The sequence below is a fragment of the Ptychodera flava genome, chromosome 1 (genome assembly GCF_041260155.1).
Source record: "Ptychodera flava strain L36383 chromosome 1, AS_Pfla_20210202, whole genome shotgun sequence".
In the NCBI taxonomy this organism is placed as follows: Eukaryota; Metazoa; Hemichordata; class Enteropneusta; family Ptychoderidae; genus Ptychodera; species Ptychodera flava.
Genome location: NC_091928.1, coordinates 33,097,169 through 33,123,783, shown reverse-complemented (window position 1 = coordinate 33,123,783; position 26,615 = coordinate 33,097,169). Strand labels below are relative to the sequence as shown.

At 37.6% G+C, this 26,615-nt stretch overlaps 1 protein-coding gene across 8 annotated transcripts; it reads right to left on the bottom strand.

The window, feature by feature from the left end:
• Positions 1-217: 217 nt before the first annotated feature.
• LOC139135561 (uncharacterized) lies at positions 218-26,615 on the bottom strand. 8 transcript variants are annotated; one of them, XM_070703041.1, is made up of 14 exons: positions 26,290-26,615; positions 23,980-24,180; positions 21,839-23,081; positions 21,272-21,330; positions 20,535-20,677; positions 20,036-20,198; positions 19,121-19,312; positions 16,931-17,036; positions 14,757-14,947; positions 9,454-9,656; positions 8,787-8,864; positions 5,182-5,221; positions 2,305-2,414; positions 218-1,600 (listed from the first exon to the last, which is right to left on the bottom strand). In XM_070703041.1, exons 3-14 carry the CDS (start codon positions 22,068-22,070, stop codon positions 1,438-1,440), a joined length of 1,680 nt encoding a protein of 559 aa, XP_070559142.1. In that variant the 5' UTR covers positions 22,071-23,081; positions 23,980-24,180; positions 26,290-26,615; the 3' UTR covers positions 218-1,437. The 8 variants fall into 8 exon arrangements, with proteins under 8 accessions (XP_070559142.1, XP_070559124.1, XP_070559150.1 ...); XM_070703023.1 differs by having other exon boundaries at positions 21,179-21,330; positions 26,392-26,615; XM_070703049.1 differs by having other exon boundaries at positions 26,392-26,615.

Here is a 26,615-nt window from a genome sequence, read left to right as displayed (position 1 = left end):
AGAACTTTAAAATTAACCCCAACAGGTTATAGATCACAGAGTTTAAACCTTGGATTGCCAATATCTGTCCCCCCCCCCCCCCCCTCCGGGCTGTCCCCAAAGCGCATTCTACCTAAAGTGAGTTAATGAAAGTTTTCATTAACAATTCATCAATACCAAGCAGGTCTTCTCACAGAGTTGTAGAGTATACCTTTCATAGAAAAAAAGATTCTGCTCATTGAAGCAAAATATATATTTATTATTCAAATTATCTAATGTTACATTCAAACGAAACGTTTATACTCTGATTTTAGGACTTTGACACTGGAACTTTTACCTCCTATCTTTATACAGGTTGAAGGTACTCTGTTCAGGTAAGTGATTAATGCCATGATTGTTTAGTATTGAATTTAATAACTATCACATTGCCATGCAATATTGCTATCAGTAAAGACACGCTCTAAGTAATTGTACCTGAGCTTCATTCATAAATACTGCATGAAATTACATAAAAGACATGCCTAAGGCACAGCATTCAGTCTAAAACCTCTAAAACTCTCTTGTAAATATGTATTAAGGATAGCCTAAATTTTTCTCTTCAAAGTTTGTCTTTCTGAATATAAAATTTAAATCTGCATTTATTTTTTTGAAAGAACTGCCTCGTGTGACAGTGTAAAGGATTGCCAAGATAAAACAACAAACTTCTCGAGGGATGTTAGTGCTGATAAAATTTGGATGTTTAAACCAGATGCTCATTGTTCATGTTTTGTTTGGTGTACTAAGTGTAAAATTTGGAATCTTGGTATTTTGATATAATAGACATAGCAGTTCAAATGGTACTCTCTTCATTAAATATAATTGCTAATACAATTTCAGAAGTCTGTGGTAAGTCAATGCTAAAAATTCAAAATTAACAATCACAACTAAAATGCCAACTATGGCATATACAACAGACCACAGCCACTAGCATTATACTGAACTCTTTTGAAATGGCAGTTTTAAGAAATTGTAAGAAACTTACACGATAGACTGAAGAAGGTTACATCACCAACATGATTTAGGAAAAATATATCTGTCCTATATTGTTGAAAAATTGAATAACAGATGTGTGTGATAATGATACAGAATACAATAAACAAATTTTTCAGATACTATTTCTGAAAAACATCAATTTTCTTCTCAAACCCACTGTGCGCAGTAACAGCTTTACATTATATGTGTATTTCATTAACTCCCCTGTAGCTAAGACATTCTAGGACTTGGCAAACAGACTTCTGGTTTATTCCCAGTGTTCAGGTTCACTCTGTCTTTGAAAACTCTGTGAGTTGACCAATGTTTGTTGGTTAATTGCATGGTTAGGTGCTTAGGGTTTGCAGAGAGATGATAAAATATTTTCATAAATATTCAACTGATGATAAAAGTTGTGTTCAAGTATGAATATCTATGAAGTCTCCTGCATCAGGTCAGAAAGAAAGGTTTCACACGGCCTTTTACAGTCCAGTTGTCTGCGTCAACAAACTTCCTGGTTTCATGTATAGCACAGTATATCCTGATGAACATGTCAGGGAAATCGCCCAGGATGTATTCACCTAAATCAGCTTCAATGTTCTCAGCTGTGGCACTGAAAGAGACAGACAAAGGATTTATTTCATACTTATCATAGGTTTTATAGGAATGTGTAATGAAGGTTGAACCCTTTCATCCAATTGCCCTGAATACAGGTCAAGCCACACTACACCAGTAGACAGTAGATAGATGACATATGCAAATGTCATGCAAATTTAGCTTAGATGACATATGCAAATGTCATGCAAATTTAGCTTATTAGCATGGACATGCATCCCTAGGAAGCTACCATACTCATCACATTTAATAGCTGAGACTTGCAGTATCAAAGTACATCATATTGAGAAAAACAACTATGAAATTTCCATATTTAGTACATTATTTCATCATCAAATAAACAAACCTCAATGAGGTCATCCCTCGGAACCTACCAATATGTTCTTAAATTATGTACTATACATAAATGCAATATTGTTTGAGTTAAAATAGCACCATTTTCAACATAAACACTTCTTACACACTGACAAAACTCACTAAGGGGCATATAAAACCCTGATAATAGTGTGGGTATGCTGGGATGCATGAACAAATGTCTGGGTACTACATATCAACATTACTGTCATCTATATGATTAAAGGACTTCAACGGTAATTCTACGCGTCAAATTCTCAGCAAAATAATTCTACATCTCCTAAGGTATCTTTAAAATTCTCTAAGTCACAGAGAAAGGTGGTGCTACTGATTTGCAATTATATTCACCTGTTCTGGTACTCATTGCAGGATTTCGTAAATGCCAAGAATTCTTCAACTGTGCCACTGTACTCATGGTTGAGCATTCTTTGAAAGGGTCCCTGGCCTGCCCTATTAATCTATTGAAGAAGACAGCAAACAGAACATCTGTCACATGTACATAATTTGTATATTCTATGGTAGAGGCATGTTGTGTATTTGATGTGGTGCAATGATGTTTTATATGGAATTGTATATTTTATAGTAGGGGCATATTGAGTATTTGATGTGGTGCAACTATTGTTTTATATTGTATATTCTATAGTAGGGGCATATTGTGTATTTGATGTGGTGCAACTGATGTTTTATATGGAATTGCATATTTTATAGTAGGGGCATATTGAGTATTTGATGTGGTGCAACTATTGTTTTATATTGTATATTCTATAGTAGGGGCATATTGTGTATTTGATGTGGTGCAACTGATGTTTTATATTGTATATTCTATAGTAGGGGCATATTGTGTATTTGATGTGGTGCAACTGATGTTTTATATTGTATATTCTATAGTAGGGGCATATTGTGTACCGGTATTTGACGTGATGCAACTGATGTTGTATATTGTATATTCTATAGTAGGGGCATATTGTGTATTTGACATAGTGCAACTGATGTTTTATATTGTATATTCTATAGTAGGGGCATATTGTGTATTTGATGTGGGGCAACTGATGTTTTACATTGTATATTCTATAGTAGGGGCATTTTGTGTAATTAATATAGTGCAACTGATGTTTTATATTGTATATTCTATAGTAGGGGCATATTATGTAATTGATATAGTGCAACTGATGTTTTATATTGTATATTCTATAGTAGAGACATATTGTGTAATTGATATAGTGCAACTGATGTTGTATATTCTATAGTAGGGGCATATTGTGTTTTTGATTTGGTGCACCTGATGTTTTATATGGAATTGTATATTCTATAGTAGGGGCATATTGTGTAATTGATATAGTGCAACTGATGTTGTATATTGTATATTCTATAGTAGGGGCATATTGTGTATTTGATGTGGTGCAACTGATGTTTTATATTGTATATTCTATAGTAGGGGCATATTGTGTAATTGATATAGTGCAACTGATGTTTTATATTGTATATTCTATAGTAGGGGCATATTGTGTATTTGATGTGGTGCAACTGATGTTTTATATTGTATATTCTATAGTAGGGGCATATTGTGTATTTGATTTGGTGCAAGTGATGTTGTATATTGTATATTCTGATGTAGGGGCATATTGTGTATTTGATGTGGTGCAACTGATGTTTTATATTGTATATTCTACCGGTATAGTAGGGGCATGTTGTGTATTTAATGTGGTGTAACTGATGTTTTTGTACTGTGTGCTTTCTGTTGGTAATTCATAATTTGACAGTCTCTGTTTTCCATGAACTTCTAAATCCTACAAAAAAAAATAGGCGTCCAGTTTGATCTGGTCAGGGCTATATCTGAAAACATTCAGAACTCATTGCACACCAACATGTGTCAAGTGAACATAGAGTAAATATCATGCTATAAGCAAATCTTTAATTTGAGCATATTAAAATTTTTATTTTTTAACAACTACTGTGTTCTGTAATATACGGTATGTCATACAAGATAGATGAACCATAACAGGTATGGTTCAAAATCATCTCTTAATTTAATACAATCCTCTTTGGATCAAACAAACGATCACAGCAATGTTGTACTATGAGGTTATCCCTCGATATCACCTCTTGGTGGGGTCGTATTGCTGCGAGTGCGGTTGTGGGCCGCATCACACGAGTCAAAGACGAGTGTGATGCGGCCCACAACCGCACGAGCAGCAATACGACCCTACCAAGAGGTGATATCGAGAGATAACCTCTTTATCATATACCTATGACCACGTTATTGAATGAATAAATCTCGTATATTAAAATATGATACGTTTCACTGTGGTTTTTGTTGATGGACTACATTTGTTTGCGTCATCTTGCTAAGGCGGATTGATATACTAGCGTCTGACGTAATCTATCAGCTGGCTCATTGACAATTATTTTACGGTTGAGCAGAGAAATGCTTGAACTCTGTCATCAAACATGTAGGATATCTACGGAATCCGTACGGTTCATGCAAGTGTTATGTTTGGTATTATTTTCCAGAACGCATTTACCATGAATACATGATATTTTTGAAAGTTGTGCTTTTGAATTTGCCGGTCCTCCGACATGTCCGATAGCACTTTTGCTTGTCGTCTGCGCGTCTAGGCTTATGCACGCGCACGGACGGAACAGCTGGTCTGTCATCGATCTGTCAGTGCCCGTACGGTGTGATGCTCTGCTCTTTAATTTGTTCAAATTGGTAGCACTACCAGCAGGTTAATCCGATATCGATACATGTGTTTTATTTAGTTACCCCGCATTTCCCTATGCTTCAAAACCCTGCCACTTTTGGAGATCGGACATGATATCGTAGTCAAAGTCAAAATCATAGACGGGCACCACGGTTTGTTTTGATTAGGGCGCCACCATGTAAGTAGTCCGGTATGCAAATCAACAGGCCGTATCAGGCTTTGTTATGTAAATCAACAGGTCGTATCACTTTTTCATATGCAAATATTCAATTGAATGAAAGAAAGACGCGCTGATCATTCCTTTCATATGCAAATCAACAAGGCGTATCACTTTATTGACATGCAAATCAACATGATAAATCATGTCACTGAACTCAGTACAGACACAATACAGGGCATAGGTATATGATAAAATGTATTAAACAAGCTTGTTACACTAGTGAAAATTGTGGCAATCCTTCATCAGTTTCTTACGCATTAACAATTTTACAAATTAAGACTAAGTGAAAATAGTTGAACTCACCCAGTTTTCATTTACATCCTCACTCAAGCCATGGAGGCTCCTAGATAGAGTATTAGAAGAAACAGAATTAATAATCAACATTCAAACAAATTAAATAATAGACAGCAGAGGCTCCCCTCTATTGTCTATTATTAAGATAGATTGCGCCTCGGCGACAGATATTTGGACTCTGTAACTTTTACAAATTTTTTCTAATATACCACTTGTTGGGGTTCATTTTAAAGCTCTTGATATAAGAAAACTTTTTCATGGCTTTGTTTTTTTAACATTGGACAATTTCATAGAGTTAACACAGGGATGTTTTTTTTAGCTCATATTTGGTTTTGTATATAAATACCAAAAAGAGCTTATATGATGAGTCGGTGGCATCTGTATGTCTGTATATTTGTGGGTATGTATGTGCGGATGTATGTCCGTCACACACAAAGGCTCCCATACCGCCAGAGCTACCATCTCAGTCTTTGGTGTACAGGTAGATGCAGGGGTTGAGATGTGAATTTGTTCAAATGAACACATCAGTGTCAAAAATGTGCAAATGAGGTAAGAAAAAGTGAAATCCTGCAAATGTGCAGGAGTGATGGCATGCCAGTAAGAAACAGGCCAACTCCACTGATCTTGAGTCATTTCCTGTGAACTGTTGCATATTAACAGACCTGCTGAAACCATAGACAGTAGAGGGGGGAAGACCGTCTATGGTCAAACTAAGAGGGGCTTGTTTCTGCTATGCATGTTGCTAAAGTCGACCTCCAGAACCTAAAGTTTCAGACCTTAATTACTTTTGTCATTCTTGTTTTTCTGGTTTAAATATTTCTTGTTGTTTTTCTGGTTGTACTGTGCAGAAATCATTGTCATAACATCAACGTAGAATTTTCCTCCACTGAACAGATAGAAACAACATTTATTGTTGATCATTTGTAACCCATACTGGTATATACCAATTCTGATCAAATTTGAGCGACACAGTATAATTGCGGTATTTTTTAACATTGGACAATTTCATAGAGGTAACACAGGGATGGTGGCCATTTTTAATTTTAAATATCGGTAATTCTTGGGTTATTTTTTTCTCTGGTACCAAAATTTGCACGGTGACCCCCTATTTTTATTCTAGATTTTAAAAGAGAATGGTTAAGAGAATTGTTTAGGAAAGTTTGAGCAAAAGTTTAAGTCTTTCACTTTCAAGGTGCATACTGCCTTAAAGGGAAACCTAAGTCCAGCGACATTGACCGTTTATCCCTTCCAAAATCACCCTTGAATAAAATGCAGCTCAAATTTGCAACATAATTGCACGCGCCGACGACTACGGAGCGACGAAAAGAGACATTGAAGTAGACGACATTTATGGAAATGAGCTCGGAATCCCATGGGCGCGAAAGGGCTCATGGGAGGAGCGTGCGTGACGTCATCGGCGATACACGAATGTGTGTGACAGCCTACCAAAGCATTGGAGTCTATGACTGCAGGAGTGCAGTTCTGCACGTTACGACTCTTTAATGCTCAGTAGCATAAAAAATAGTTAACTGTTGTTCAGTTGAGTGCAAAAATCACCCAGGGAAGAACAAACGGAGTCAGCTTTTATCGTCTTTCCACAGAACAGCTTTTTTTTTATTTCGAAGACAGTGGCTAAAGAAAGTCGGGCGAGTTTAAAAATCTGTAAAAGATACAACGTTATGTTCTAATTCTTTCAGGATGATTGTTTTATAAGGGATTTCGGGATTCTGACACCGATACAAGACGATACTACACGATGCGGTTCGTATCTTGACATGCTGAGTCAGCCTACTATCGCCGGTTTTAACCAGATAAATATTAATATTGGCGATTTCGGGACTCTAAAATCCGAAGACGAAACTACACAAAGTGTCTCTTATCTTGACATCCCGGGTGTGCCACATCTCCGATATATAACCAATAAATATAGGCAATTTCGGGACTATACCTTGTAATATTGATATTACAAGATATTGGAATGACTTTTTGCCTACTGTGTCTCGGCACGCCGGGTGTGAGAAATCGCCGATATTATATTTAACCGATAAATATCAATTGCGCCGGAACTCCTAGGCTAATATCGATACCAGACGATCCTAGATTTACTTGCACTGTGTGGTGTTGGCATGCCAGGTCTACGAAATCACGGATATTTATCCGATAAATATCGGCGACTTAGGACTTTAACTCTGATACTAGACGATACTTTGTCAAATCGTGGGTAAATATCCGATGTATATCGGAGATTTCACCACCTAACAGATCTCACCACCCGACTACCTCTGTCCGACTCTTAGTTCAAAAATAGCATCCATGGCTGGTAGTCAAGAATACTGTGTTTTACATTATTAGATTTATTAATGCACGAAATACATTTTTTACATGTAAAGCATTTTTCATTAAATGTCCACACGGGACTTCGTCGAGAGGGCCGATCGGATATCATCGGGACTCGGGAGGCCCTTGCACAAATTACATTCTTTACATGTAAACATTTTTACTTGGCGATCGGGACTTGAACAGAGGACATATCGGAAATCATCGGGAGTTTGGGCTGGTCTTGTATGAAACACATTCCTTACAACAAGCTTTAAGACGATACTATTTTTTTAAATAGCGGGCAAATATTCATAATATCGGCGATTTCATCACTTTGTAGATCTGAGTAAGTCCGACTTCCTAAGTTCGACACCAGCTTCGAAAAACAGACGACACTATAATAGATTTGTCAAATCGCGAATAAATATTTTTTGATACAAGTATCGGAGATTTCGCAACCTTAAAGATCTGGCCAAGCTCGACTTACACGGTAACACATACAATCAGTCAATCATTCCGTATCATTCACGAACCAAAAATTAATTTTAAGCGACTGATAGAGAAAACTCTGTTTTAGAAACGTAGCGTTGAAGGATCGCAGGGTCACTCAGTCTCTCCAATCCAGTTCGGGGTCTGTACAAGCACAGTGACTCCCTCCGCTGAATCATACACAAAACGCAAGCAACCAAGATATGAACGATGTTTTGAGATGCTTTCTAATTATTACATATCTTGGACAGGTTCAAATTAGTATGGTTTGATTTCAGTCAGGGAAAAGTAATACTCGATGTCAGAAATATCGCTGTCCGAACTCTCCATAGTCGTCTTACGAACGCGCTGAACTGTTCACAGTACTCCTCCAGCTGCAAGCTACAATCGTCTGTATCGCCGATGACGTCACGAACGCTTCTCCCATGAGCCCTTTCGCGCCCATCGAATTCCGGGCTCATTTCCATAAATGTCGTCTACTTCAAGTTCTCTTTTCGTCGTGCCGTAGTCGTCAGCGCGTGCAATTATGTTGCAAATTTGAGCTGCATTTTACTCAAGGGTGATTTTGGAAGGGATAAACTGTCAAAGTCGCTGGACTTAGGTTTCCCTATGAACAAAGACAGTTATTGAACTGTACTGGTATGTTACATGTGTAATTCATTTATAGAGACAATAAATGGTACATAATGTTCTCAGACAATAAATGTTAAGAATGTTTTCAGACAAATAAATGGTACATACTTGATTGATGGTCAAAGTCAAACAATCAAAGCCCTGGAATAATCTGGAATAAACTAAATCCTTACCTGTCTGAATTTTGTAATTCTGTTGCTATGGCAACAAGGAATGACAGACATGTCGACACTTCCCAGAAATATGGATGTCTGGAATAGACAATATCACAAATAACAAGGAGCTGTATAGAGATGATGTCGTTTGTTGCTCTCTGAGAGTGTGTCGTTTGCAGTAAGTGGATTTTAAAAAGTGAGCAACAAATGTACGAAATAATTTTGTCAACAAAGCTGCTTTTATTGCAATGTGCAAGAAACATTGGCCGGCATGGATGAAGAACACTGTCCATTGATGGTGGACTTCAAGTCACTGCTTGTCTGGGGAAAACCTTTTCATAGTGAATAAATAGAATTAAAAAAATTGAATACCGTATACCTGTGAGACTTGTATAAGAGCTGTGGAGCTCAGCGTGGGCACAGTATTTTCCTGTCTTGCCTTTCGGCCACAGTATTATTATGGGGTTATTAGCTTTGCTCAAGATTTAAATTACAATGATAACACATCAAATTTCTGTTGGCATCACACAAAATGTCATGTGATATTACATGACAAGACATGGGAGGTCCCCGTATAGATATTGGTTCACACATAATTGTACCAGACATAACATTGAATCAATATACTGGTAGAAGAGAGTTTCTTTATCATAAATTACTGAAGAGTGCTCACGCTGGTCGTTACCTGAGAACTTCATCAATGGAAGGCCGATCTTGACGTTCCTTTTCAAGCATCCACCCAACCAGGTGCTTGGCAATGACATTGTTGATGTTCTTCAATTTAAACTGTCCTTTCCGTATATTTTCCATCACAACAAATGGGTTTTCCATTTTTCCAAATGGATGCTTGCCGCCGGATAATATGAAGGCTATAAGCATACCCATAACCTGTCATGGACAAAATGAATGTTTGAATTGTACTCTATTTCTGATTTATGTTAGTGCCAAAACTCTAATTCTTTCCATTATTTGTTGATGTATCCAAATTCTTGTCTCCTGTGTAAATTGTGTACCTGTGAAAATGGACTAGGGGTTATATTAGATTTGTACTGAAGTTAATTTTTGGTGCCGTTTTCACGCTTTACCATTTAAAAAAACCCAGTACAATTAGGGAACCTTAAGGTAGATAAATACCTTTTAGACACTGTTAATGTGAAATTACCAGTGATTCAACTATAGCTGTAATAGCTGGAACTTTTGGTGTACTTTTGTTCTGCCTCAGGAAATTTTATTGATTAACTCCAAAAATCACAGTTGAAATTCCCAATGTTTGTCTTGTCATCATATAAACAGCCTCTAGCATTATTGTTGATGACTGAACCCTAACCAGGCTGGAATTCATTTGTCAACATACAGATAAAGTATGGCATAAAACTTCGCCTCAGATTGCCTCCGCATCACCGCTAGATCGCCTCCGTATCGTTTCTGACACCGCTGTCGCCTCAGTTTGTTTATTTTCTATATTGTTTCATTACCGCCTCCATATCAGCCTTGCATCGCTTCCACATCATATCAGCCTTACATCGCCGCTGCATCGTATCAAGTCAATTTCATGGTCCCAATTGGCCACGGCATATTCACTCAAAAATGCAACAGCAAAGTTGCCGTCTTCGGAAATTTCGCCGCCTGGCATTGCTAAAATAATAACTGCAGTGTATCATATACTAGGTTAACACATACGGTGATGCCGCCATGAATTCTCCTAACACTTTACACAGTGACCCTTAAACCCGATTGACGTGAATAAATTATGACGTAGAAGGAAGTCTGTGACCTTTAGTCATAACACATTGATAACAGTCTGATAGCGGGAACTTCCAAGTGTTTTAATAATTGCTATGCAATTCATACTATAGAGTTACACTCCGCAACCAATTATCCATCAAAAATAAAATTAATTTTAGGCAAACTATCGCACCGTGCGAATACGGTATAAATCTGAGTAGGCCTACATATGTCACGCCGCGCTGATCACTCTAAATCATGTACCCACATCGTCCGAGACGTTCGAATTCATGATTAATAACCGATCATTTACCTTCAACTAGATGAAATCTTGTCTATATTCTCAATTTTCGCTGACTTTTGACGAAATGACATCGATTTTTCATGCTCATATCCGATGTCTTTGAGTTCCGTGCAGCCAATCAGAAATTGAGTCGATCGACATGGTCGCGACCTAGTGTCGACCCCAAGTGAAAATGTGCTCTGATTTTTTTGCAGAACTTTCAACAAAACCATTGCTTCTAACATCTTACAAACATAGGGCCAAAGTCCCTGAAGCTACTATAGACATGGATACAAAATTAAGTATTTCCTGACTGTATGAAGTTATCTCACTAAGGTCATCCTAGGGACATGTAAACCAAATATTAAAGCTGTCTGACCAGCGGTTTTGAAAAAACAAGCGACTCAACAGTTGACAGAGCTCTGCTGTGTTATGTAGAGAATAACCTTTTGTGACACATGTATTGATGAAGAAGGTGGATATCTTTGATAGCTCATTTCAGGATGGCCTGACCAAAAATGGAAAAAATTCCGTAAAAATACAGATTTGCATATACAGCGTTCTCACCAGGCCGCGATTCCGCGACATTCTCGCGTATTTTTCTGTTTTGTCGCGGATTTCTTGGGCGTGCGCGCCAATAGTGGCGCGCCTTTGAAATTATAAACTTTCGTGATGCCAGCCGTACGGCGCGGCCGGCCGTATCATACAGCCAATACTTTCTCACCATGGACGTAAATGATTGACGCGAGTAATTACACTTCCTGGTTGAAACCGAGGCAATCTGGAGGCAATACCCGTCAGAGGGCGTACTTAAGCCACAGTCACTTGTGATTCGATACATGATGGCCGATGTGTGGATGCATTATCATTACGTATACCACACAGCGGCCGTCGTGTATTGAACCACCCGAGACTGTGGTAGTCTGACGCACTGGACGTGGTGTTCGCCTTGCATGCATACCGGTACATGTCCACGGAATTCGCGGCGGAAGCTGGAGGCGTCATTGGCACGATAAATATTTTCATAGGCTACGACAACGATAATCCGTACTACGAAAACACAAGAATGTAAAGCTTGTATATCCCTAAGGAATTACATGAACATTTTTCGAAAACAACGAACTCGAAGCTGGTAGCATTATACTGTGAGTTCCGCATGGCAACCAGGGTCTTGACGGGAACGACGTTATAGTGTTCGTGCCGTTGAGATTCAGTGAATTTTTGTTCTCGAAAAATAACGCAACTTTGTCTGAGATAATTTTTAGGTCTTTGCTATGTTTGGAATCATGTATAAACTTCGCGGGAGATACGTGTTGTGTGATGTTATCAGGCATTTGCTCCGTTCCTCGCCCACGTGACCTAGTACCTACGACTGGTGGAAATGATCGACAACTGGCCCACTGCCGATTGATGATATTATTCCAAAAGTAGTTCCGAGGTTTAAATGTGGAAAAATTGGAGGAAAGTTCTCTTATTATGCAAACAATTATCAATTCTTGGCTTGCGCATGTGATAAGTATATTATTCCAGGCGAACTTATACGTGAGAACATGGGCGTCTTTTTTCCATGCTTCAATCAATTGACAAAATTTGTAGCCTTGGCTGGCGACCAAAATTTCACGTCAAAAGTTGATGATTGTTTACAAACATCATAGGGATATGTTTCCTGATCTAAATAAATGCTGACTTGGCCTATTCCTTCTGCTGGTTGTGAAAGGGGGTTTAGTGTGCGAAAAAAAGTAACTCATGACAGGAATCAACTGGGAGCTGAACGACTGGACACTCCAGCAACTACTGTTATTGTAGAGGGCCCCGAAATGGACTTTCACACTGGAAAGAACGAAAGTCCCATAGACTTTTCATTAAAAGGCACTGATATTCAATATCAGTTGATATTTTCACCGAATGTTTACAAAAAAGTTGTTAAGTTGAATGAGTTGTTGAGTCCTTTATTTTTTCCATGCATAGAATAAGGTTCGTATTTGCAGTTTGACTTTTTTAACATATTTATATATTGTCTCACAAAAATCATCCGTTGTCCCGCTTTTTTTTGGTCAGCGGGACAAAATGTCCCACAAAATTTTTTTTCTGGTGAGAACACTGCATATTTCATCAGACTATATTAAACGAGAGTTAATTACATTCTAATTAAAGTAAACAAGACTTGCTTAAATCAAGATTTACGTCATAATAAAACAGCATATCTGTCAGGTTATAAAGAATCTTGAGCTGGTTATCTTTTAATATCAGTATTTCATCCTATTAACCAAGCACATTTTAACTTTCAAATTAACATTGTAGGTAAGTTCTGTTGAATAAGTTGAGACTGTAGTACTCAGAGAAAGCACACTGAAGAGACAAATGTTTGTAATTTAAGAAGTTCAAGGTCATCAAAAGCATTATAAGGAATCATGTTACACTCTCATTGTACTGTTTACACAGATTGCATAATTGCTATAAATAGCACATGAGGGGTCTTACAGCCCGCTTTACCATAAAACCCCTATCACTTTGACCACTCTTTTAATTGACCACTCTATTTTTTTCCTCAAAAAGTAATCTTATTTTATCCTTACCAAGTCAACCATAAATGGAAATTAGAACTTTCTCTATCTCTAGTTATTTGACCACCCTATCATGACAAACTATTATGAGCAATTTCTTTTAGATAACATAAATGGTGGTTCAGAATATATCAAAGTTGGGTTTCAGGAAAGTTGCCTTTACATGTTTTAATCCTCCAAGATGGTAAACATTTCACTATGAACTGTCAAAAAAAGTTGAACTTTCTGATACTTCCACACTAAAATTATTTTGGCTTTGATGATTTCCTAATTAATTCAATTATTTAAAATCATATTAATTATTTTTTTCTGGGTGAATTGATAGGGTTTATACAGTACAAGAATTACATACAATGTAAGTCAAATTTTGACCAAAAATGACAAAAAAATTCCTTAAAAATACACATTTGCATATTTCATCACAATTTGAACAAATCTAAGTCGGGTTATCCCTAGGGACCTGTATACCAAATAACAAAGCTGTCTGACCAGCGGTTATGAAGAAGAAGATTTTTTACCAAAAACACCTTTTTTGGCATTAATTTGCCTATTTTCAACAATATCAAAAAATTAAAAAAAATAGTTTCTCAAAATCATATTTTTCATCTGCACAACAAATATCAAATCAGTAAGTACTGCGGTTCTCAAGATATTTGAGTGGACGGACGCCTCACAAACGGACATACATACATACATACATACAGACTGACGACGGACGCCGGACGGATACCCATCCCAATAGCTTCTATAGACTATAGTCTATAGTAGCTAAAAATGCGCTGTGCCATGTCTCCGCATTTCTAAATATCGTTGTTGAGAAAAGAACATGACACAGCAGGCCTGCTCAGCTGTTGATAGAGGTCATGGCAAAAGGTCGTTTAAATTAGCAGTGAGCATGGTGAGCGATTATGCATGGATGCAACATCAAAAGATCGCGATTTTTGCAATCGCGAATATTGCAAAAATAAATCGTTCGCGTATCGTTCTTTTTATTGTTTGACGCGATGCAAGTTTAAAATGAAAGGACACACCTTTTATGGGCGGGAATGAGGCGATGCGCTAGTGAAACGATACGGAAACGATATGGAAACCATGTGGAAATGATACGAAACAACCGAGTGAGTGATGTTGGATTGGGGGTTGGGCGATGCGGAAACGATACGGAAACGATACGGAAACGATAATGAGGCTAAAAAAGCGAAGCTTTGAGCGATACTTTATCTGTATACTAGTAACATTTTATATTTTATCCCAACGGTTATGAATGCAAGGCTAACATGTTGTACATTTATCATCCAGAACAGAAAGGACTTGGAGAATACATTTGTTTTGTAGAATAAAACTGATGAAAATACAGTATATCACTACGAGTTAACAGTGACTGTAAATTATAGCGTATAATGATCTACATTTTACCTGTATGTCACTGCGATGACTGCAATGTACTTTGTTTCCTTCAAATGTGTCTTTTGCTTTATTATGACTGTCACCACCATTGTCATGACCAAGACCATCATCATCATCTTCACAATCATCGTCGTCATCATCATCAACAGTGTCATCAGCAACATTCGGTAGTTCTTCCTGAGCCTGCCAGCACAGGGAACCTTCATACCAAGAACATGCACACAGGAAATGGCAAGATGATAAATACTGGTATTATAATACCTTTAAGGGAGCTTTCAGTAATAGGCCAAACCCGGAATTCCAATCCACCACGGTACAAACAAAGCCATATGCACGAACGCGCATAGACATACGTGTATTTCCATAAGCGTTAGTACACGTGGGTTTGTTTGTACCGGGATCACGTGATTATTTGGGGTTACTGACTCTGTAGAACGCATCGCGTCCTTTTTATTCCGGAGTAGAACCATTACAAGGGGGGTGGGGGTTGGCCGGGGGAATTTCGCGAACACCTGTACCGTAAAATGTGACCCTCCCCCCTATCCTCCTGTCTAAAATGTGACCCTCCCCCTTGTCCGACATTCTAAAACTTGACCCTCCCCCCCCACCTCTGCGGTATTCTCACCGGGAATAACTTAAACAGCATAAGCTAATTTACATAACAATTGGTTCCATTGTTATGTTAGGGACAAATTACAGAGGGGAGGGCTGGTGTTTTTGGAGGGACAGGGAAGAGATATGGTATTTCATAAATTTCAGGAGAATCACCAATTTTGTGCAACTATAAGAAGGCAAGATGTAGCTGATTTAGTGCTTCATCCAAAAATATCAAATCATAATACATTGAGTCTATCAGGCAAACTATTCACAATTCACCCCCACAAAACATGCTATATCTGTATTCTATATATGTTTGATAATGTATTTAAACGTACTTTGCTTGAATAGGGAAGTAAAATGAACATTTGTGTACAAGAAATTGATTTCTGAATTTCATCTAAAAAGTTGGTTCACTATCCATGGTGTCTATGATGAGATTATGAATAGTTTTTTCCGATACAAAACTAGGTAAATCTTTGCATTTGTGTACTCTTGATTATTGATATTAATTTTCTTGATTAGACTAGAATGGTTACAAGTCTATGGTTGTGTAAGAAATTTGATTTTGGAATTTCACTGAAATGTCGATTCACTATGCATTGGGGTCTCTGATGGAAACTATGAATAATTTTTTTTCAGTACAAAATTAGATAAATCTGTGCATTTATGTATGCTTGATTATTCACATTATTGTTCTTGATTAGACTAGAGTGGTTACAAGTCCATGGTTGTGCAAGAAATATGAGTTTGGAATTTCACCAAAATGTCCATACACTATATGCATTGGGGTCTATGATGGAAACTATGAATAATTTTTTTCAGTACAAAATTAGATAAATCTGTGCATTTATGTATGCTTGATTATTCACATTGTTGTTCTTGATTAGACTAGTGATTATTCACATTATTGTTCTTGACTAGACTAGAGTGGTTACAAGTCCATGGTTGTGCAAGAAATATGAGTTTGGAATTTCACAAAATGTCAATTCACTAAGCATGGCAGTCTATAAGTGTGTGCGTATTTTGTTGGTGATTTCCTTTTCAGGAAATATCACATGGAGAATCAAAGTTTTGGCTATAATATCAGCTTTTGTCAAAAGTGACCCTCCCCCCAAGACAGGTTTATAAAAAGTGACCCTCCTCCTTGAACTCTTTTCTAAAAAGTGACCCTCCCCCCTATTCCCCCGGCCCACCCCCTGTAATTACTGAAGGCTCCCTTAGTCTTTCGTGTTCTCCATCCGTGTTAGCTTTAAGACATATTTTTAGTTGTCGGTGTTATGCAGAATCAAAGAATAGAGGGTAGAATTTTCACTGGCAGTTTGAATCTGTGTCTGTTTCTGTTTGTGTCCCGGGGAGATTACAGTTTGAGTCTGAAGGCTCCCTAAGTTAGTACCATAAGTACATCCCTCAAAAGTAAAAGACTTAAAGTTTTTGTTCAGACTTTCGTCGTTGAAAATTTTAGTCACTCTCTTGCCAAATTGAAATAACAATCCGAGAGAAACAAATTACCCAACATTTACTGATATTTGAAATTCAAAATCTTCAGGATCTTCATTTCAGTTGCAGTATTTATGCATAAATACCTGCCGCTCCTGTCATGAAGGAACTTGAACTGTCGTACACAGGATGGCATATTCCAAAGTCTGTAATCTTGGCAACACCATGGTGGTCAATGAGAACATTCTCAGGCTGGTTTAAGATTGAATGTAAAATACATAACGCGAAAAGAACATATTAATTTCTTAAACTAGTATTTAAAATCATGTCCTATTGGCCTTCACTTTTGAAAAAAATATATACAGCCATTTCACTGAAAAATTTCAGACAAACTGATTTGAAACATCGATAAAACTTAACCCCTAATGTTGCAATTCAAAATTACTGTTATCCATATGTATGTTCTCTTTGGCGGGAAGACATATATTCTCGATTTAATAAAAAGATAGGGAAAACTTCATTTACACCACAGCCTGTAAAAAAGTAATTGACAATGACATAGTCCCCTCTTGTAATTGGAATTTGTCACTGGAAGTGACTAAAAAAATTGAAGTCGATATGATGCGCATGAAAGGGTACCAAAGCCCTGTCTGTGACTGATGCTCATATTGGATTGGATTGTAAACATGTAGTGGCATAAGTTGGACAGAAGTTTTACGTATGTCATGCCCTGGCTTTTCAAATGTCAAAATTCAACTTCTATGCAAGAAACTGGTCCAGGCATGTCTGAGTAATGTCTCTTGACATATAAAAGTCAGAACCCCAGATGTGAACCAAAAATGTCCTCATGTTCAGTACAGGAGAGACTTTCTATAGTTAGCTATTGATACTGCTAAAATTAAAACATCTTTCTTGATGGGTAGATCTTTATATGATCAACATCTGTAGCAAGTGTCATCAGATTAAATGCAGTCATTCAGATTATAGATCTCTAATTACAAACATTGTTTCCCTATTCAACCAATATGGGCTGCCACCCTTATCACAAAAGGTCATTAAATAAGTCAATAAATAATTTATCAACAGGATGTCAATTTTCAGTTTTACACTACTGGTAGTGGTAGATCAATATCTGATCCATGTTTCATAAAATTTGATGCAGGATTTCTGGACGTATCACACTGATAAGGAAAAGTCATTAAATATGCAAATTAGAAATTAATGAACATGATACTGAAAATGTCCTTATACACAGTTAAAGCAAGATGAGCTAAACATCTAAACCAAGTTTCAACAATCTGAAGATGTATTTCTGCATGCTACTACAACACTTTAAGATCAATATCTGTACCGAGTTTCATCAAATTTGGTGCAATATTTCTGGACATAACTCACTAATTAGGAAAGTTCAGTCAATATGCAAATGAGCAATTTATTGACAAGATACTGCTGAATGCCTTTGTTCACTATTACAACACTCTGAGATCAACATCTATAGTAAGTTTCATCAAATGCTGTGGTACGGTATTTCAAGACATATTTCCCTAATAACAGAAATTCGTAAAATATGCAAATTACCGATTAAATGACGTGATCCTGCTTACTGCCTTTGCTTACTGTTAGAGCTCTGGTACCGGTATATCAATATCTGTACCATGTGTCATCAAATTTGAGAGGGTATTTCTTGACATAGTACCCTAATTACAAAAATTCATCAAATATGAAAATTACTTATTAATTTACATGATCCTGCCAAATTCCTTCGCACAAAGTTACAGCTCTGGTATGTATACATCTGTAAGAAGTTTCATTAAATTTGATTGTGTATTTATTGATATATTAGCAGAATTATGAAAACTCATCATTTTTGCAAATTGGCAATTAATTGACACAATACTGACAAATGTCTTTATGTGCTATCAGAGATGTATGTGACCAACATGTGTACAAAGTTTCATCAAACTTGGTGCAGTCTCTTTCAGAAACACAGCTCTTTTTCAAAAATCACTAATTATGCAAATTAGCACTAATTATGCGCGCCACACCCAAAACAATGGACATACATATGTATGCCATAGTGTATTATCTTTGCACCAAGTTTGAAAGGAATTGGCTCAGACATGTCTGAAATATCTGCGTGGACGGACGGACGGACAGACGGATGGGACCCAAAGCACAGGTCCCCCTGGACTTCATCTGGAGGGACTAATAAGTCCACTCAGGCAGTAGAAATACAAGTATTGTCTAAATATATGTCCAAATATATTCCAAAAGGGTGATTTTGTCTCAGACGTGTAAATGCTGTGTGATAATTCAAAAAATACTTTCACCCGTACCTTGAGATCTCTATGCACTATCTGTGGATTGCTGCTATGTAGTACTTTCAAACCAGTACATATCTCTGTGATCATTTTCTTAGCCTCTAACTGTACTCTCTTTTGTCTTTTGAGATCTTCAATGTGCTGTCCTAAGGTCTTCTCACACAGCTCTTGTATTATGTACACATAGTTGCCTGTCTCAACCACACCCTAGGAACATTAACAGACGAGAAAATTTTGTCAAAATTGTCTACAAGATAAATCGATTCCATTGCGAGTAAAACTTTGCTCTGCCTATGTCAAAAACTCCTGAAATTTAAAATTTTTTTACATACAATCAGCAGGGCTTGAAATGGTCAGGAGCATACATATTAATCAATGACATCCTGGTACATACATATATACTGGTAGGTTGTCAGAACAATGTGCATGCTGTGCATTTTGAAACTAACAATGCATATTTTCTCATGGTTTATTAACATGTGGTAACTATTCTGCTTTTGGCTGTTTTTGCTGACAAGTTTTTCACACATTGAAAATGTAAATGAACACACAGTACCGGTATATTCAATGATAGCATGGGGTCTCCAAGCATTAGGAAGCTGATAATTGTAAGAACCTAAATTTCAGCCCTGAGAAGAGTGTAAAATTCACTACGATCAAAAACATTCACTATAACCCCACACCCCCCAAAAAACCTAAAACACAAGCAACCAAACCCTAACCCCAAACCCTAAAAAAATAAAATAAAATTGCAGGAAATGATGGGGAGGATGACTTGAAATATATTGATTAACTACCAGTATAATGTGCTGCATATGTACCTAGCAGCTACATGCACATTGCTGCAACACCTGACATGTTCAGTGTGCAACTTGAAAATAAAAAATCTCTATTTCAAAGTCTGCATGACAAACTATACATAAAACTTACATAACACTTCACAATATTCTCTGCCATCAAGTCACGATTGTTGATCACAATACATTCTCTCTGTATGCACTGAACCATCCTGCCAGATTTGACCATACATTTCACTGCTACTCCGGTGCCATTCCATATGTCATAACCCAGATACACCATTGTTCCACTGGATCTACAGACATTCAATATACCCAAGATGTTAACAAAAATATATATAACAACTTTCCTTGTTGACACATGATTGATGCCAATATCAGCATACATGTACTTCTCACTTTGCATTTCAGCTTCCATACTCTACTAGTTGTGTAACAATATGAGTTGATCTACCCATGATCAATCAGGAAATCTTTCTCAGAGATTACAATTTGAGTAGACCTACCCTACCCTAACAATTTGAGTAGACCTGCCTTTCTTACCCATGATCAATCAGGAAATCTTTCTCAGAGATTACAATTTGAGTAGACCTACCCTACCCTAACAATTTGAGTAGACCTGCCTTTCTTACCCATGAGCAATCAGGAAATCTTTCTCACAGATTTTGATTGGTCCAAGACTGGTGCTTTCAATCACTGTGCATTTCTCGTCTGGGTAGTCAGTTAGTTGTTTCAATTTAGCAGACCACACTGAACCCTGTGACATCATGGATTCCTGCACACAAGTTAAAGAAGAACAGTGATACAATATACCTGGTAAAGAAACACAATCACCATGCAGTATCAGATGATCAAAATTAGGTCTGATGACCATTTTCAGTATTCTACTTCCTTATGATTGACATTGACAAGAACCCTTTGACATTTTTCATTCACAATGTACATGTAGTTACATGTAGTTCACCGTTAGGATGGAGCTCTATCTTTGTAGTAATCTTCCTTGCTACACAGTTCTAATTTAGAATTGTGACATACATACAGATGTGTTCAAATGTCATGGCTGATAGTGGTTTAAATGTTATAAACAGTTAACACAGTCAATGTCCCCACTCCATACACCATAGGCATAAAGCTCATTGTGTAAGTGCACCTACCGGTACAGTGTCAAGGATGTATGTTGAGAAATGCCATTTTCATTGCTGTTCTTGTCAATGATCATGATTTCATGCTATTAGGCTGAAAAGTGTTGTATCTCAATCTGTAACTTTTCTCTTACACTGAGTACTGGCGGTAAGCTAGCCCTACGCAGGTCAATGTTGTGTTCTTTTCTCATGCCACTCTTCATATATTCCGCTGTACTTTTACTCACATATCTCTGCCGTTTCACAGGCTGCCGGACTTCACATCCTCCACTGTCACTTACAGTATCTGTTGCAAGGGAAATAATATATCACAGTTATTCATATACTAGATGTGAGACACTTTCATAAGTCCCTTACTTTTGTTTGGTGTCACTTGATGTACCGTATCTATCACATGTATCTATTTGATGTTAAGTTTCACACATCTTCATTTTTAGGTGCAAAAGTGCAAAGTATAAAATCTCGTTGAAACAAAAACCACTTGTGTTTGAACTTTCTTTGACACAACACACAATAGACAGCCATAATTAAAGTGCCATTGATGGCCAAACACTCTACATCTTCCATTATGTTGTCCTCTGCTTTTACAGATAGCATGCACCATGCATGACTGAAGACTTAGTTATCCATCATACAAGAGCAGTATAATGTCCAAAACTTTCTATCCTTTGACACTCAGGAAGCCAATGGGCAAAGGGACTGCCCTGCCAGACCTACTACTAGTTTTTAGACACACGTGAAGCAGAATGAAAATGTTTCAAAATGAGTAAAAGTAACCCAGGCTCATCACTCACCATAATTCTCACACTCCAATACTTCCAGACATTTCTCCACAAACAGTTGTTGAGACTTTTTGATCTCAGGATGATCGATAAGCTTCTTTCTATTCCTCTGCTTTCTTAAATGAGATATCACATGTCCTGGAGTTAATTCTGTGGATGATTTTCTCTGACCAGTTGTCACTATCCTTGTCTGCTGTGTTTGCATAGAATCCTGTGTCCACACTGCAGTAACTGCTGTAGTCATCGATCGGAAACAGTCTATCCAGGAAAACCTTGATGCCGGAACAGCTGGGAACGAGTGTTGGAAGACCAGCCTGCATGGCGAGATATGCCGCAAAGTTGAATGGATCCTTCTTCTCGGGGGCTAACAGCAAGGCACTCTGGTGCATGGCTTTTTGTAAGTCAGCGAGAGAAACAGATGCATATGGGGCCGGGATATTAAGACTGCCACACTTAGATTTGTCAGTGAGATACTTTGTAAAGGCTTCTCTGACACTCTCCTTAACACCATATAACACCCATACTGGTACAGTTTCATAAACTCCATGGAATTGTTTTCCAACCTTCCCCATTGCCATGGCAACCACATCATATCTTGAGAAATCATCTTCTGAGTTGACGTTGCATATTGTTAGAATTTGCTTTTTATCCTTCTTGCATGGTGACTCAATCTTTGTCTGTGAGAACAGATTGTTGATATCAGGATAGTAGCAGAAATGTTTAACGGATTTCAAGGGCTTGTACTTGGTGTTGTAATGTTCATATACATGGGGGCTGACTGAAAAGATGACATCCGCTTTGCCCGCAACCTCATACGCATTTCTCTCCAATGCGCAATCGCCGAAGTCTTCAGGAATTTCATGGTTCACCATAAAGAACTTGGCGTCACCAGCAATCTCCTTCTTGATCGTCAAACCAGCGTTGACCAGGTGACCGTTTTCACCCAGTGCAAGATGACCAACTACTAGACCGATGCTGGGAATGTCAGTATTCAGGTGAGGGTAGTAGCTTGCGTGGCTTGCATACAGCCAATCAATGACAGGCGTCTTGTTGTTGACCAGACGTTTCACAATGCTGTTGTCAGGACTGACCAGGCTCACACCTGTCGATTCATCTGAGGTGATTTTGTGATCTCTGACTTCAAGCGTTGTGGAATATGTAGGGATACGCCGTTGTGCCAATAATGTAGCAAGACTTTGATTGACGATGGCCACTCTGTCCAAGTCCTTACACCAAGTAGTGCACACAAACAGAGCTACAATGCATGCGGATTGAAAAATAACAACCAGTGAACGCATAGATAAGCAGTCAGGTTACAGATACAGATACCTGTATGCCCCTCCTTTCTTGAATCATAACGTTTTACATCTCAAGTACGATATGAAAAAAGGTGTAGGTTCGGTGTTCTGCATTTATCAAGGAAATTTTGATTATATAGGGAAGAGCTCACAATTTACGTAAAGATACATGTAGTAGTAGGTACAGTATCTAGAAGGTGTAACATAACAGCCATAAAGAAATTAAAGGTATACAGTCACCTGTTCCAATTTTGCCAGAGTTACCATGGAAAGAGAAAATCTAACCAATCACAGATTTTAAGCGGGTGGCTGCTTTTTAAAAACAGCGCCCTCACGTGGGCATTTTGAATACCAAGGAACGCCCCTTTGACCATATATGGGCATATTTAGATTAGAGGTGACTGTATACCTTTAACGTACATTGTAACAATTCTGGCATACCTACATGTATGGTGCATCTTTCTATTCTTTGTGGTCCTTACCGATTAACCCATTTCTGTAGGAGGCCCTCTTCAAAAACTCTTCCATTTCAGCATTTTAGGTGTTAAGACAAGCTTATAGGCACCTATCCCATACCAATCTTATTAATTGCAGCAACACGTTGATAATTGTGAATAATTTGCTTTTGTGTGATAGACACATGTTCAGGAAGACTATGATGAGGACATGGTTGAATGCACTCATTCACAGAATGATATATAGTGTGCAGGTCTTTAAGTTTAACATTCTCTGACCGGAAAAAATATTGAATTTTTAGCGTCACAATACAGCCGAAAGAGGAATTTGATAATCACTTGCTAAATTTAGACATTACAGAAGTCAAATTACTGCATATAAGAAATGATCGTCATTTACCTTTCAAAACTTCTTCCACTCTCTGATCTAGAGCTGCAACTTCATAAGCTTCATCCATGTCAAAAGACTGACCCAGTTACCTTCTTTATGCAATCCACATTGGCAGTACTTTGCGAAGCTTGAATCAATCTTCCCCTTCCAATCTAGGAAATGATGCCATGTACATGTATGTGATGTCCAGTTTTTTCTTTCAAATGTTATCTGTTCACGAAATTAATGGTGCATTATTAAGTGCCAAATATATGTTAAATTAAGATGGATGAAAATAAAATAGTTAACGCTTTGGGCGTTTATTAAGCTGTAGGTGTGCCTCTGAAAATTTGCCCATTTTTTTAATATAGACTATTGTCTACAATCTATTTGGATGTAACTCCGTCAGGCGTCTGTCGTCAGTCTGTATGTCAGTCTGTATGTATGTATGTATGTATGTATGTATGTATGTATGTATGTATGTATGTATGTATGTCCGTTTGTGAGGCGTCCGTCCACTCAAATATCTTGAGAACCACAGTACTTACTGATTTGAATTTGTTGTGTAGATGCAAAATATGATTTTGAGAAACTATTTTTTTAATTTTTTGATATTGTTGAAAATAGGCAAATTAATGCCAAAAAAGGTGTTTTTGGTAAAAATCTTCTTCTTCATAACCGCTGGACAGACAGCTTTGTTATTTGGTATACTGGTCCCTAGGGATAACCCAACTTAGATTTGTTCAAATTGTGATGAAATATGCAAATGTGTATTTTTAAGGAATTTTTTTGTCATTTTTGGTCAAAATTTGACTTACATTGTATGTAATTCTTGTACTGTATAAACCCTATCAATTCACCCAAAATAATTGAATTAATTAGGAAATCATCAAAGCCAAAATAATTTTAGTTTAGAATTATCAGAAAGTTCAACTTTTTTTGACAGTTCATAGTGAAATGCTTACCATCTTGGAGGATTAAAACATGTAAAGGTAACTTTCCTGAATCCCAACTTTGACATATTCTGAACCGTCATTTATTGTGCCCTGTATGTCATCTAAAAGAAATTGCTCAAAATAGTCAATAGAGATAGAGATAGAGAAAGTTCTAATTTCCATTTATGGTCGACGTGGTAAGGATAAAATTAAATTACTTTTTGAAGAAAAAAATAGAGTGGTCAATTAAAAGAGTGGTCAAAGTGATTTTTATGGTAAAGCTGGGCTGTAAGATTCCTCATGTGCTATTTATAGCAATTATGCAATCTGTGTAAACAGTGCAATGAAAGTTACATGATTCCTTATAATGCTTTTGATGACCTTGAACTTCTTAAGTTTCAAACATTTGTCTCTTCAGTGTGCTTTCTCTGAGTATGTACAGTCTCAACTTATTCATTAGAACTCACTTACAATGTTAATCAAAGATATCCACCTTCTTCATCAATACATGTGTCACAAAAGGTTATTCTCTACATAACACAGCAGAGCTCTGTCAACTGTTGAGTTGCTTGTTCTTTCAAAACCGCCGGTTAGACAGCTTTAATATTTGGTTTACAAGTCCCTAGGATGACCTAAGTGAGATAATTTCATACAGTCAGGAAATACTTAATTTTGTATCCATGTCTATAGTAGCTTCAGGGACTTTGGCCCTATTTTTTTAATAAACACCCTGAGCCCAATATCAGAGGTGGTTTTGGTGTGAAGTTGTGTCTGATCTGCTACGTCCATACGATTCTATGCACCATCATTTCCGGGTTGTCAAACGATTCTATTCGAGTGCATTTCCCTTGGCAAGCGCATTCAGTTATTCCTATACTTCAGTGTTTCATCCAGGGTGACATCAACAGGAGGGATTTTCCCCCTTTACCAGAATATTTAGGGGAGATTTGACCAGTTCATGTGTTCTACCGGTATATCTAAGGTGTGACTGCCACCATTTCATGGGGTGGGGGCTTGCCCCCCCCTTGACAAATTACAAGGGGATGTCAATTTGTCAACAGAGGGGGATTCCCCATCCCAATGTCTAGATGAATCACTGATAATGATACTGAGCCACAGTCAATTGTGGTTGGATTCACTGTGACGGCCGCTGTACGCATTAGAAAGAAAATTTCTACATTTCTAATGCATACAGCGATTTTCGCCATGTATCGAACCACCGTATACGGTACATAAAAGGCTTATAAGCTATGTGTACATTACACTGATTGCGAGACGTCTTCTGTGTCTCTCGTTCCTGGACATCTTGTAGATGTTATGTTTATGGATGTGATTGTAATTGATCTAAAAGCTCTTTCAGAAATTTATATCTTGGATACGGTCAAAAACAACAGAGGAATCTCACCAACGTGACGAAATCCTTGAAACTATCATTCGACATTCATTGTCAATGATTGAGTAGTCTTTAAAACCATCGTCATCTGTTGAACGTTACCATACCACTTACCAGTCCCAGACCTGCAAGTTACTGCGCACCATCCGTACTACAATGCTTGGTTAGATCGGCCTGGTACTCCCGGGGCCTCCTACCTACAGCCTGTCAGGCGGACTCATAGAATGACCATTTTGGCAGCTAAGTCTGAAACCAGTTGTTGGAGGGACCGCGGTTTGAATATTAGTCTGCTGTTAGGGAAGGTGCCACAACTCTTCCTCCTCGCTTGCATCTGACAT